Below are 15,032 nucleotides of genomic sequence, written 5' to 3'. Positions count from 1 at the left end.
CACACACACACACACACACACACACACACACACACACACACACACACACACACACACACAATAAACATGTTTTTATTAGAGTCCAGATGGGACAGAGAGCAGAAGAAACACTTCTCTAAAAATACAAACTTAACTCCAAAATGTTGGAACATGAAGAGATTTCTGTGTCTCCTCATGTTAGGACAGAGTGTCGACTGTACTCGCATCTTTTTTTTGTGCTGGCATTTTTCTACCATGCTGTTGCTGTGGTAACAGGAGGACCCAAGACAGGTTGAGGCATGATGGCTGCTGGATTTTCTTTAAGCTATAATGTGACTAATTCATGAAGAGGGGGTAAACGCGGACAAGAGCAGCTCTGTGTCAGACCTATGTTTCAATTGTCCCGTGTCAAGTTGTTTTGTTTTAAGTTGGCAGTTGTGGGYGAAGATTGTGACCGACCGAGGCAGCTCAGAGACACGTTCTTTGACACTTCGGACCTTAAAGGAGTTTTCAATCATTCCTTCTCACAGCTTGAGGCTGAGTAAGCAGAGCTTCCTGAAACTGTGACACACTTTGTTGTTTACCTCAGGAGAGTGTTCATCTCTATCACTGTTTAGACCAGTTTTATTCTGTATAAACTACAAGGAAACAACAAAGTGGCTGCTCTGGATAAACATATCTGGATTTCACAAATGAATATCAATATATCACAACAGAAACCTGAAATAAAACGGTAATCCCACGATAGCCATGTTTACATGGACATAAATAATTGGAATAAACGGTTAATTGGAATAAAAATGCATCACGTAAACATCTTAGTCGTAATATTCTGATTCAGCTYGATCCGAATTAATCTGAAATCCGAATGAGAGGGGAGAATTACGCCGATTGATAATCTGAAAGACGTACTTGTAAACACTTGGCACGGGTCCATTCTGGGTTTATGTTCATCACAGAYGTAAAACTTTTGTAGGGAAAGTTTACATCTCTGTGCATGTCAGTGCTTCTATTCTGAATAAAAGCTTGGTGCATGTAAACGCTCAACATGATTGGATTCATTCATTTTGTGCTCATATAAATGACACATTCAGATTATTTAATCCAATCAAAGAATTTTGAACAAGTAAACAGAGCTACTGGCATGGTCTGTAGATCGTGAAAGGTTAGTTAACTTTATTAATTTTCTTTAAAAATCAACAACATAAATTCAACAAAAATACAAAACAAATTAAATGAAAGGTAGCAGAAGAAGAAAAAAATTCACATCTGCCCCTTTTTCTCAAATAAATAAATTCAATCAAAAATAATCTTTAGATCTGATTCAAAAGACAATTTATATTCTGTCTCCATTAGACTAAAAAAGTGATGTGCCTGTGTGTTTTCACTACAACAATCATTAGCAAAAAACTGTGACTTAATAGGAAAACACTTCTATAAAACGCTTTTCTGAGAAACACAGGCGAAGACAATAAATGAGCGAGAACAAACAGGAACCACTTCACTGCTAAATCATCCAGAGGTAAAAAGTCACTAAAACCCCTCACGGACTGAGAAAGAAAAACAAACAAAAAAATTCTGCTCGTCTTTTTGCTGATATGTATCAGACTGCACAACATTAATAATTCTCCACATTATTCCCCCACCCCTGAGTCTTAGTAATACATGGAAACATGCAGCCCTCTGTTGTAAAATGATACTTTGGACACGACGAGCTGTTTGGATTGAAAACATTTTACGTTAATGAACCAAACAAAAAAAAAAAGGTCCAGCACATTTGGATTTTCTAAAAATATGGGACATTATGTGGTGGCTCAAACAGGCACTAGTGATAAATAAGTGACTCATAACCACACAAACACATTTTCTATTATTTGGAGCGACCACTGAACAACTGACACAGTTAAAATAAAATACAGTTTTCACTAAAGTCCTAAGATGTGCTTTGTTCATCCTTTCTGCACATAACTGCTGTGATGTACATATTAAAGAGCAGCATTCCTTAAACATTAAATAACTGCAAACATACTGAAGTTTTCAGCTGTGTTGCTTTTAGAATTCATTTTTAAATAAAATTAGTTTCTGAAGGATTGAATAAAAACTTGAAACAAACGTGATTTTTAATGTACATTTTGAAAAATTCTCTTGATTCTGATTTGCAGAATGTGAGCTGAAATGTTCAACTTTATAAATTATTTCAAGCTTTTTACGCTGTAAAAAAAAAGTCTCACTTGAAGTTAAGTTGTTTGAAGGTGAAGTGCGTTTCCACGATGCCCGTGGTCTTGACGCGAGTTCGCAGCACGTCTTGCTGTGTGGGGATGTAGTCGGATTTGGCTATCCTCTCCAGGTCATTCAGGTAGCTGACGGAAAAACACAAACATTTTGTTTTCATCTGGGAAGATTTATAATCACAGTAAATATAGAATAAAACAATAATCTGGTTTAATTTGGTTTCTGGTTAAATCTGACTTCAGCTGATGAATTAATAAACCAGGACACAAGTCATAATAAGAAGAGAAATGATGGACACCAATCAGAATATTGACTAAGTTAAAAAAAAGAACAARTCCACATGGCACGCCTCTAAGAGACACATTTGACAAAGAACACCAAAAATTAAAAAGCAGGTCTTTGCATGATATCACAAGTTCACAGCATGTACGTTATATTTATCTGATAAGAAAAAAAAATATATATATATATATTTAGCCAATCACAGTGCAGTTTTTTCTCACACATGGAAACATTTGAATGTAGATTTAAATAGCAGATTYATCTCTAATAACACAACATAATTAATTATAATATAATGTGGATGTGAGGTTTATCTCATAAACCCTGTTTTAAAACCATTTGCCAAAAGTCTGGATATTCAGATACGMATATCTCACAAACACTTTACAGATGTTTACTTAAACCATCTCAACTACACAGAAATGAACAAAACTGGATGGTTTTAGCTGTAATGCCTCTTCTCTACACACAGATTTGATTAAATTTGTCAGCAATCAGTCAAGGAAGTGGACATAACATTTTGCCAGGGCAAAAACAAAAGGACAGTTCTCAAATAAAAAATTGGCTTTTATGTAAAAGACTGACTTTTGTCTTATTTGTTCCATATGATGAAACAAAATGCTGGAGGAAAACTTTTATTTCTGTCTTGTGACCCATTATACASTGATATAAAAAGGTCTGTATAGATAAATATAAAAAACTAATCCCAGACATGCCACCATCTCATTGCGACTATTTTGGCTTTATCATTACCTTCTACAAGGTGTTGGGAGTTGAATCATAATCCCCCTCCCCACAGAGTGCTTTATGGTGCTTTTATGAAGTTCTGCTTCACTGAAGTTACTGAGAGAAACAGAGTTTGTCTCCCAGCTGCAGTGTGACAGAGGCTCATCAAAGAATAAATGATGGTTTCATAAGAGATACAGAACCCATCCAGCTCCATACGATGTTTACCATTATCATTTTACCGAGTTAGTATCCAAACATAAAAGCAAAACCCAGAATGATGCTGCACACAGATCGTTTATGGGATACAGATTTGTGAAGAAGTTAGACTTGTTCCATAAATAACACTTCCCATATCCATTTATTTCACAATACCCCACACCCTCCTCCTCTTTTAATCTGTAAACAAACCCAGCTCTGAGAAAAGAGGCCCGTGTCAATGGGAGGCGTGCTTCTAGCCTTTTTCACACTTTATCTTCCTTTACTTTTTCTCTGGCTCCCATCAGGTGCTCAGACATGTAATGAGGTCCAGTGTCTGACTCATTTAATCCTCCCTTATATCAGCCTGCTCTTTCAGCGCTCCATAAAACCTTGAAGAAACACCGTCCACCATCCCCTGGTGCTAACTGGGAGGCCGGGTTCGCAGAATGTTTCCAGGTCCTTCCTCAGCCACGATGCAGAGATGGAGAGGTCGAGCCAATGCAAACAAAAGCCCCCCCCCCCCCCCCCGGGAGTTCAACTTCGAAGAACGGTCATATCTGAAACGTTTTATACTCTGCCAGGTAATGGGAGATTATAAAGATGTTATAGCATCATAAAAAAGGCTTTTATTTAAAGACAATTCTACTCAGGTTGCAGCTTATAGGAGGACTGCGACAAAAAACACGGGCGTCTGTATCCTCTGGATGCCTAGAATCAGCGCATCCCTGAGGATTAGACCGATAACTATCTCTCACTTCTTACCAGCAGAGTCTCACGTTCGCCTCATGCTCTCGTGTGTTCCACTGACAGATAAGAACAACGTGGCTGACAAACGGAGCACTCAGGAGAGGAGAGTCGTTCAGGTAATTGAGACTTTAATAGAGGAGGTCGAGACTGATTGAGCTGGTGCTGCTGATTACAAAACGCAACCGCTTTCTGAAAGCAGGGCCACCCGATAAACAAATCGTTCATCTTTTCCTCCATATCAAGCACACAAACTGGAAACGCAATGAAAGAGGGAGTTAAGTGGCAGCTGTGATGAAAAGCTGGATGAATTCTTTAATAACAGAGGAGAAGAAGCTGATCATTAACTCTACAACACTGGATCATCTTTGATTAAGTGAAAACCAATAACACTGTCTGAGAACTAACTGTGGTAACAAAATGTAAAGAAATTTAAAAAAGGCAATAAAACACATGGATATTTAGTAAAATTTAATTTAGTTCACACCAATGGTGGTCTTGAAAAGGATTTTTTTAAATTAGGGTTCTGTAAAGTAGTTTTAAGTAGCAACTATCTTACTTGTAGTAAATGGAGATGCTCACAAATTGAGATTATAAAAAACGAAAATAAACTGTCATACAGGAGTAAGGCTAATGGCTAATAAGCCTGTCTTAAAGCTGATTTCAGCCACATATGTAAAACATTCCAAATTTTAAAAATGAATGCGTGTGTGAGCAAATGCTGTTATCAAACTACAAACCTCTACTTTTTTTGCGAGAGAACCATTGTTTAATTTGTTACTTTTCTCCAGTGAATATCTGCATTGTGACAAAAGTCTGTGTTGAAGCTGCTGTTTGTATCTGCCTATTTGTTTTTCTTTCTTCTTTTTTTTCTTTTTTTTGCAATGGATAGGCAGCATTTATGATTGCGTGAAAAACAAAAATCTAGGATAAGTGAAAGTCCTGTAACTGTGAGCAAACTTATGAGACATATTAATCTATACAGAGTTCTTCGGGGGTGATGGGAAACTCACTAGGATGCAGAGTCGTTGAGCTGGTACTCCCGGGCCCGTGTGAAGCAGCTCTGGACACCGCCGTCCTCCCACAGTCGCTGGATGATTTTAGACATTTCTTCTGGCAGGTTGCCCTGCTCTTCTGCAGTAGCAGACAAAGAAAACAGCTGGCGAGCATCATCCTGAGGAGAACAAACACATATTTACAACAATGTCGTAAGACACATGAAATCTGAGGGGGGAAAAGTACTGTAAAGACATGTGACAAAGGAACAGAAACAGATGAAAAAATAATAAATTATACATCAATTATCTATAAAAAGGCACAGTCATACTTCTGTCTCAAGAACTTCTTTGATCCGTAAAGATATTTGAGCTATTAAAACATTGTTTTAAACCACAAAGAATATGGTCTTTTTGCAAATCCAGACAACCCAACATTTAGGTCACTCTTTCACTAGTGAATCTAATTAATTTGTTGCACCATGAAACGGGCAGAAACCGCACCGCTGTGACCCTGTATGTTTGACTCCAGTCAATGACGAACATAAACTTTTGATGTAGAGGGTAGACTTCCACGTACTGGTTAACCATTATCTGACCCTCAAACCCATGGAGGCTTTAGCTAACAGCAGGGCAAAATAGCCGGTATAACACACGGTGCCCTTTAATGTTCAATGCTTACAAATATTTAAATCCTGTTCTTAACAAAAACATTTTTTATTTACTTATTTCTGTCTGTCAGTAGAAAACACGAGGAATAACGAACTGAGCAGTCAATACGTAGACGCCAATACATTTACTGTATACTCCCAGCTCTGCAGGAGTCCCTTTATTTAAAAAAATGTGCCCAAGGAAAAAATGAATTATTCTATCTGCATTATTTTGATGCCACTGAAGTGTGACTCACAATAAGTCTTCATAAGTGCTAAAGCGATGATGAATAATTTACAAGGATGTGTTGGAAAAATATGCGTTGTTCAAAATGGTATGTCCGAATAAACAGGATTCAGCTGGATTTCTTCTTAAAAAACTTTATTTTTAATCTTCTGACTCCAAACAGGTTCACAGCAGCACTCAGCACACAGGCCTCAGTAAGACCTCAGCACAAGGCCTTGGGCTCATGTCAAGAAAACCCAAACAAAGCAGAGCAGCTCTGCTCCGAGCAGAGACTCTTCAAAAGACTGACAACTTCTCTTCTACTATAATAATGAACACACACACCTTTTACCGTATTTTCCAGATTATTAGTCACTTGGGACTACTAGTCGCAAGACCAGCCAAACTATGATAAAAAGTGACTTATAGTCTGGAAAATATGGTACAACCCAGGGAACACCCTGAATTATTTAGGTGATTACAATTCAGTAGTGAATTCATCAGATTATATTTCAATATTTGGATTATTGTTTAGCCAGATTCCCACAGGTACATAGCAAAAGTTGTGCAAAATTTATCAATTTTATTATTTCTTTTATTGTTTCACTAATCCGCGTCACTGTGAATGACTGTGTAAAAATGATGGAAACCTACCGCTCTGGAACTATCCTCGTAGTCGATCTTCAGGTTGGACATGGCTTTAATGATGGCCATGATGGACTGGATCGTGTTGCTGTAGACAACTGCTCTGTACTGCTTACACTCATCCTCTGAGTAACCATCCTCATGAATAATCCTGGAGAGAAAAAGGTCAGATGATRAAAAAAATTCTAGTCAAAATTAGAGCCKTACAATCAATCATTATACTGGAYATACTGGTGCACAAAATACTACAAAGCACAAACTGGTCACGCTTGAGCGACTGTGTACTAATGCAAAACCTTTCACAGCTATTACTGAGCCAGACCTATTTTTACTTAGAACATTCAGGTGGGTTTTTTTCTCTATTAATCTTTCACTAGAACAAATATTAATTTGCTATGGAAATGTGGACAAAGAAGAAGTTCAAACAAAAGGGGGCATGTGTCTGAAAAAGCATAAGGTTGAGAAGGAAGCTGCTGGGTTGGAAACCAAACAGAATCGTTTCCTCTGGTGTGTCGCAGCCAAGATGTTCAGTAGTGGTGTGATGCATTCAATAGAATCTAATTGAAATTCAAGTGCGCTCGCTGCGAAACACTATGAGGCACAGCCAAAATTACTGAAAGCCCAAGATGTTTTCACCCTCATGCAAACAATAAAATGATGTGTGAAGCAATTAGAAAGCTTGTCACTCAACCCCCTCTATCCGAAGTTTTCCTGAAGCATTTAAACAAGTTAACCGAAAGTAGWCTTTACTTATTTCAACAAATGCACAACTTTAATCAATATGTATTTGGTTGYATGTTAACTTAATTTACCGAGTCTTGACTGGAATATTATTACTTTTCCTTTGGTCCAAGTCCAAAAGTAAAAAGTGTTACACCTTCAGCATCATAGTTTATGATTTACAATTCAGAGTAAAAAAGTTTATGATCGACCAGGTGAAGGTGCTCCACACACCAACRAACATTATCTTTAAATCCTCCTGAAATCTAAGGTTTCAGATAGCCTTTGCAAGCTCTTCAGTTTTACACCCCTTAGGAGGTTAAAAAAAAAGTACATTCATGGCCTTTTTGATCTGATTTCTTCTGATTTAAATGCTTAATGACAAAGTACAAAAGTAAAAGTGGAAGTAAACAAAGTTGTTTTAGTTAGTTGTTACAAAGACTCACTTGTGTCTAATATAATTTTGTCATGTTTAAAAAAATATGTAAATGTAATAAGCAAAGGGAAATAATAGCTGTAGTGTACCGAAGTCAATCATTTCTGTCAATTCAGATGAGAAGCTCAAAAGAAAGTGGGCTAAGAAGTTCATTTTTTAAAAGGAAAAGATCAATGTTTTGAAGTGGCTAAAGTCACATCCTGATCTTGACCAAACAGAAATCTGAAAGTTCCTGAAGATCAGGAGGCAAAACAAACCAACAACCCAGAGTTGAAGCTGATCTTGAGGTAGGAATGAGCTAAACTTTGTCTGAGCCAATACACACGGCTGATTGACTTTATTAGGCTCATTTACTTAAAGCCGCGCAGAAGGTCACACCAGATAATGAATGAAATGAAGCGTGTCGACTTCAACAAGCACAGACCCAATCAATATTATTTAATAGTAAAGCAACTGTCACCATTCGTCTCTATTGTTAAAAAAATGATCCATATCGATTTATGGAAATATGTGAAGTTCTGATTCTTGAAGAATCGATTACTGCAGAATGATTAGAATTTCTTAAAATTAACTTGGTCTCATTTAACTGGCAAGCTGCATTTCCAACTCCAACTCCAAGTACAAAGCTTATCTTTCTATAAACGTATTATAATTCTGACTCATGGTTGCACTTGCACAGAACACTGAGAATGTTAAAACAATTGGAATGCGTATGGTGGTCCGTGTATATTAACAACAAAAAATGAATCTCACTAGAAGGAGATTTGTGCTTTAAACCAAGTTGGAAATTGTGGAGAGAGGAAAAGCAAAACAATTAGCAGTCACTCACTTCATCTGCTTCACAATGGTGCTCTTCCCCGACTCTCCAGCACCTGCAGAGAGAACAAAAACAGCCAGAGGTTAAAAATACGCTCCTGTTAGCTGAGAAATGTAAACAGGCAGCCAGCAAAGCTGTCTCACATCTGGACCCTTGTCTGCCTCCCCCCATCCTCACATTACGCAGCTCTRGTTTCAGCTCATTTTCTTCCTGGACGAGCCTTTTGTCCGGCACATATTATTCTGCTCTCTTTAGTATGCACTTAGAGTGAAATACTTAGCGTAGCAGAAACAAGTGAATAAGCACAAACCACCTCTCTTTTGCTCCAAGTTACTTCATCACAGATAACATTTTCATGGAAAAGTCCAGCTCTGCCAGGTTTTTGTCATCCTCCATTGTGTTTGTTCCAGCAGCCTGAGGGGACCAAAGTGACCTCATCTGCCACAAGGAATCTTAACACTTCACACACCCAGGGGTGCCTCTCAGTGCACTCTGCGTTTGTATACCCAAGAGTGAAGTTTTTCTGGGATGACCCTCAAAATACACAACTACAGAGCAGACAGCATGCACAGTGAAGCCTTTGAGCAGGAACAGAAATCTTTCTCAGAAAGCTGTCAGCTCTTTCTCTTCCAAAGAAGCAGGAGTTCAGACCGTCTAATAAACATCCAAAGACTAACCCTGGACAAGGGTGAAGGGGTGGAGATGTATTTTAAATATACAACCAAAAATGCAACAAATTAAATAGCAGCCAAGGTGTGAGCTGACACAAAAGGGCAAAAAAATAAGATGCCCTGAATGTTACAGTAAACTGGACACATGCATAGTAATGGCAGGCATGTCCAACACATTTTCAACTATATGAAAACATTTGGCTACAAAACACAGTGTATTTTGGAGGTTCTGGAGTGAAGGAGATCCTGAACTTTCCAATTCATCCTGCTGACTTTCAGACTGATATAAACAATCCTGTGAAGTTCACATTAAACTTTGATCTGCAGCTAAAGAATTATTCTAAACATTAGCCCCACATCTCTTGGACCCTGGAAGATAAATTACATAATTCAATATATGCATTGATAGTTTGGAAAACATTTTATGACTCAGCCTCGACCAGACTCTATAATGATGACTTTTCACTACAGTCATAAGCAGACACAACAAGAAACCGAGTGATTGACTAATGCCTGTTTTTTGGTAATTCAGCACAAACTTGGCAAAACATTGCCTATGTAGAAAGCAGGTCAGGGAGCAGAAAATAATTTGTGGGAAAATAAATACTGTCACTGCCTAGCAACAAAGTAACTCTTGCGACYGTTGTGACCATCTCTGACTCATGGCAGAAAATAAGAAACACAGCAGTTGGGGCCTCCACAAGCACATAAAGTGGTAAATGTGTGTTTATAATAACGGAATGAAGAGTGTGAGTGAGAATGCATATTGTTAGAGAACAAGGCCAGTTTTAGAAGAAATATGTGTAAACCTCAACAACAGGTGGGACTTTGCAGAAAAAAACAACAACCTTCCAGCAAAACCCATGAAATCGCCTTWTTACGACTAATGGGCACAATGTAGCTGCCAGAAAGAACATAAAGATGTTGCCAACCAGTGCCTGCAGAACAAACAGGAGTCCATCTGTAACAAGTCTGACCATTGATGGATGGACCCTTTTCACAGACTGACCGTGGTGTCATTAACATTAATGCATTTGAGCCACATAACTTGATGACTGTGGCCCTTCTTGGACACAGATCCACCCTGGTTTCAGGACTGTAATCGTAACAGAGCCAATGAGGGGAAATGACTCATTTATAAACTGTACAGGCATCACAGGACTTGGGATTTTTTATTTTTGTTGGTTTGTTTTGTGCTTCATCAGAACCAAATTGAGTACGTCCACATTTAGGTTTTCATTGGTACATGTCGATGATCAAGCAGTCGCAAGATTAGAACTTGTATTCTCCCACTTTACAAAATAAAAATGGGGGGTAAACCAGCAGTAATGCAAACATGGGGTCTGGGTTTTAGTTTTAGAAATGGGAGAGGGGACTCCACTTTTACTTGATTTATATAAGATGAAATTTTAAACACTGAGGGCAGGAAAAAAATGCATTTTAGCTACAGGTCTTATGTGGTCTTTTACGTTAGCATGTAAAAAATATTACTTTATATCTTGAGGGTCCTTCTAATCTAAACACAATGATGTTGTTTTGTTGCTCTCAGATCAGGATCATGCTGTCATGCTTCAGGGGGTTATATGCACAGAAGTTTTGGAAATTAATCAGATTGAGATCTTAGATATTAAAATACTACCAAGTAAACAGGATTTTCTGATAAATTTAGATCATATTTAAAGTATGTATTTATCTAATTAAAACAGCAGAAATATTCAGTTTGAAAAAACTGCATTAATATGTCCTACTAGAGGTTTTCTGGCATCTTACGAAACAAACTGACTTGCTAATGCAGAGTTAGAGCAGAATATGACAGCTTCAGGGGGAAACCTGAGCAAAGCTCTGTGTTTTTCAGGGATATAGATGTGATAAAGGCTTTGGATGCTGCTGAGGAGGAGGTATAATATGTAATGTGATTACCATCATCGATTGATCTATGCTCTGCAACATGTTAGCAGGAATATGAAAGAATATTACATACGTAACTCACATTACATATGTCAAATTTCCATGCTAAACAATAAAATCATGGGATTTTCTTAAAATGTTAAATTATTCATGATTTTGTTTAATTTGACTGCAGGGTATTTGTTTGCATTTCAACCCTTTTGAGCTTTTAGGTTTAATGTTTCATGTTTATTTTTTCAACAGACCTGCTCATTTAGGACAGTAGGACCTTAAAAGGATTTTCATTGTAGTACATATGTTTTTGAATTATGTCAATGAGCTAAGATGAACTTGTCCTTCCCTCTGTTGAGTGTTTAAATGAAGTGGCAGCTATCACTGGCTGCCTGAACAATGAGAGACGTGTATTTTTCTTTTACGTTGCTGCTATTGTACAAAACAAACTAAAGCTAGTAGTACAAATATTAGTTGTAGTAATGGTGGTACAAAATATTTTGTTCCCTGGTAGCTGATCCTGCGGTAACAGCTTCTTTCTAAAAGTAAAGACAAAGCAAAGTTTAGAGCTCTATTACTTCAATCGACAATGTTTAAACTTATAATCCACTGTATTGGGTTTAAATGAGCATGCAGTGTTTCCATACTAAACTGCTCAATCACATTTCTCTGACTAACACATTCAAATACCTTCACTGAGCATTTCTAATTTGAGCCAGCTGAAGCCATATTTGTATTGGCACCTGGAAAGTGGAAAATGGCACACAGCACTACCAACTGTGACAGTCCGACTCAGAACGTCTTTGAGGTGGTTGTCTTATCAGTTGGCCTTTTAGTTTCATTTGCTCCRTACTGGGAAAGTATTTCTGAAGCTTGGTTTAATCATCAACCCAAAAAAACAGCATGAGGCATCACTCGTCAAACAGAACGCATACACCTATTTATTTTGAATGTTAGTACACTGATCTTTTTTTAACTTGTAATCTTCCCGTCACATCTGTGGTATCTGGAGCTCTGTTACTAAGTGAAACAAGATGATGCAATGAACATAAGCAAACAAAAAGGAAAGCTACTTCCAAATGTTATAGCTTGAAATAAAGTGCTTAAAACAATCTACTTATTTTATTTCATTCATCTTCACTTCCTCACAATAAGCTCCTTACAGCCAGAGGTTCATTATTAAGCTTAAAATGTAAATTTTTCAAAGAACCTCCCACCGCAGCATTAAATCTTTCAGTATATGCGTGGAAGGATGTGCATGTGTTTGGAGTGAGCCCGGCCCGTTCTGGTGGGACTGGGAGCAAATGCACAAAGACAGCAGTGTGGGTATCTGCAAGCTGAAAACACAGAGTCGCCGTTGATGTTTGTACCGGGGCTCTTCTGACCCGACCAGCTCTCGGGCTTTTCACTTCGCTCTCCACTTCTTTCAGGCAGAGTGACAACAGTGTTCACGAGCCACAACAGATCACTTTAAAAAGGGACGAAAAAAAATGCTTCTGGAAACAAAATCAATTAAACTTCATCACTCAGCAAAGGATCGCATGCAAATGTGGAACAAAGTTTATGAAATGAAAGTTTTCTACAGAAGTCACAACACAAATATGGTTTAATACAATCCAAATAATCACTGAAGGTTTCTGTGTTTGTGTCGGCTTTATGTGTTGTGATAGATAGAATAAAAAACGTACACTGGGTTCCTGACAGTACGGTGCCAACATGTGGGCTGTTCCAAAACAAGCTCAGTTAATATAGTTTGTTGGAGATGTAAACATTTAACTGAAAGTGTATCAAAGTGCTGGTTTTACTTTGAATTACAAAATGTTTTGCTTACAGGATAATTATGTGATAGGTTTCCACACTGCCACTGTGCAGGAAGTAAAAGTTAAGCAATAAAAAAATGAGACATCTCATATTTCATAAAGAGTATATTCTTCTAATCACTTTAACTTTATAAAAAATAACATCCTATCATTCTTGAAATGTTGGCAGATTTCAATTATTCGTGTGACAACGGAACTTGTTTGTATTWCATTTGAAATTTGCAGCTCATTTGTTTATGGTTTCCTCCCAGTAAACAATCTTTGCAGCAAATGAGCAAAGTTTTTTGGCGACAACGTTTAGAGGCACACAAACAAAATGTGTTCCCTTTGCAAATGCATACTCAGAACTTATAGGCACAAAGAAGGCTATGACGTCACTGTTTTTTTTTTTTTACAAAAATCCCAGTCTGTAAATGGATAGACCAAGTTTCTAAATTATGGAAAACTTTGCAAAAATATATATATAATATTTCTTACCAATAACACATTTACATGTAAATCCAAATGTAATCGCAGCAGAAAAGGTTTGTTCGGCAAAATATGTTTAATGTGAACATGGTCCCTACATATATTTAGACTATATGATCCGTATGGCAAATACAAAAATAAATAGCCATCATAGAAAGTTTCTGTAATCCCTTTGGGAAAGTATTTTTGATTTGAACTGAAAACCATTCTTCATTGCTTCACCATCTTTACTCAGTATATTATTTCGCTCAACTTTTTCCTCTCACTATCCACAGCCATCTAAAACTTTCAGAGGCTCCACATTGGCAGTTCCTAGCAACACATTCAGAAACCTGCTTATCTGGACTCGTGACCAGAGGCTCTCTGTGAGACACATGTGGCTCTACCTACTCCCAGAGCCAGTCGTGAGAAAGAAAAAAAAAAGTAGCAGCTTGCATGAATGTGAGTACGCCTGAAAATGCAAAATAAGAAAAAAAATCATGCACAAGCACACATGCACACAGTCATATTGGTCTGAGTGAGAGCCAGGGATGGAGAGAGTCAGTCTCATCCAACAGATGGCTACAATGCCTCCGGCAAAGATCAAGTCTGGACAGCCTGGTGACATCTGCTGCCAAGAGCAGGAGGATGAAAAGACCAATTTGACTTCCACTATGTACACCAAGTGAATGTGACTGGGCTGGATGATACCGGTCAAAAAAATAAATAAATCTCTAAATGTCAATAAATATGCACAGTATTTGCCATTTGCTTACTATTAGACCACTACAATCTAATTTATTTTAATTGGGTCGACTAATTTATATTTTTTTCCCACAAAGTTGCTAAATTTAAAGAGAATTCTTTGTAAGGCTACTAATTAGTAATACATCATTTATTAATCATCTGCAATGTACATTTTTGTATCTTTCTTTGTATTGCAATAGTTACATTTAGTTTAAAATATGCGAAGCGGACTCATTTCCAAAATAAAATGAATATGAAAGGGGAAACATGGAAAAAAATGAATGAGAGACATTATTAGAGAAAAATTGTAATCAACACAAATTGTTAATAAGTGGTTTTGTAATAGTGTTTACATCAAATCAGGGGCACTGAATCGCTACAAAACATCGCATCTTCCTGAAGGCAGGGATGCAGCGCAGACATCCTCTACTCGTCAGTAAATCGACCTGGATGTTGGGCGCAGCTGATGAAAGGCAGAAAGGAAAAGACAGCAGCAGGTTGTCTGACAGACCGAGGACAAAGAGACTAAAAGGCTCAGGAAAAAAAAAAAGACTTGTTCAGAAGAAATTAATGGAACAAGGCGATGAGTCAGAGTAAACTTTTTTAAGAAGAGATTGAATATAAAACCCTATGAGTGAAAAGTGAACACAAAGCAACCTGCAACCTTTAAGAAATGAACACTAGATTGCAAAATAACATTTTTTCATGTCAAGACCAGTTTCTGAGCAATCAGTGATATCTATAGTTAAAACATTTATTTAAATAAAAATGGGCATAGATCACACCTATGCAGGG

The 15,032-nt window shown here is 37.5% G+C and overlaps 1 protein-coding gene across 1 annotated transcript in view; it reads right to left on the bottom strand.

The window, feature by feature from the left end:
* The window catches only part of LOC106517997 (guanine nucleotide-binding protein G(i) subunit alpha-2), a gene marked incomplete at its 5' end in the record, with an annotated part of 44,858 nt that overhangs the window by 4,370 nt on the left and 25,456 nt on the right, over nt 1-15,032 (bottom strand). Inside the window, 4 exon segments of the mRNA XM_014009058.1 lie at nt 2,211-2,339; nt 5,178-5,338; nt 6,690-6,831; nt 8,666-8,708. Coding sequence (XP_013864512.1) covers nt 2,211-2,339; nt 5,178-5,338; nt 6,690-6,831; nt 8,666-8,708 — 475 coding nt within the window.

The sequence above is a fragment of the Austrofundulus limnaeus genome, unplaced genomic scaffold (assembly GCF_001266775.1).
Source record: "Austrofundulus limnaeus strain Quisiro unplaced genomic scaffold, Austrofundulus_limnaeus-1.0 Scaffold55, whole genome shotgun sequence".
Classification (NCBI taxonomy): domain Eukaryota; kingdom Metazoa; phylum Chordata; class Actinopteri; order Cyprinodontiformes; family Rivulidae; genus Austrofundulus; species Austrofundulus limnaeus.
The sequence above is the reverse complement of the archived record's forward strand: the minus strand, read 5'-3'. Positions and strand labels throughout refer to the sequence as shown.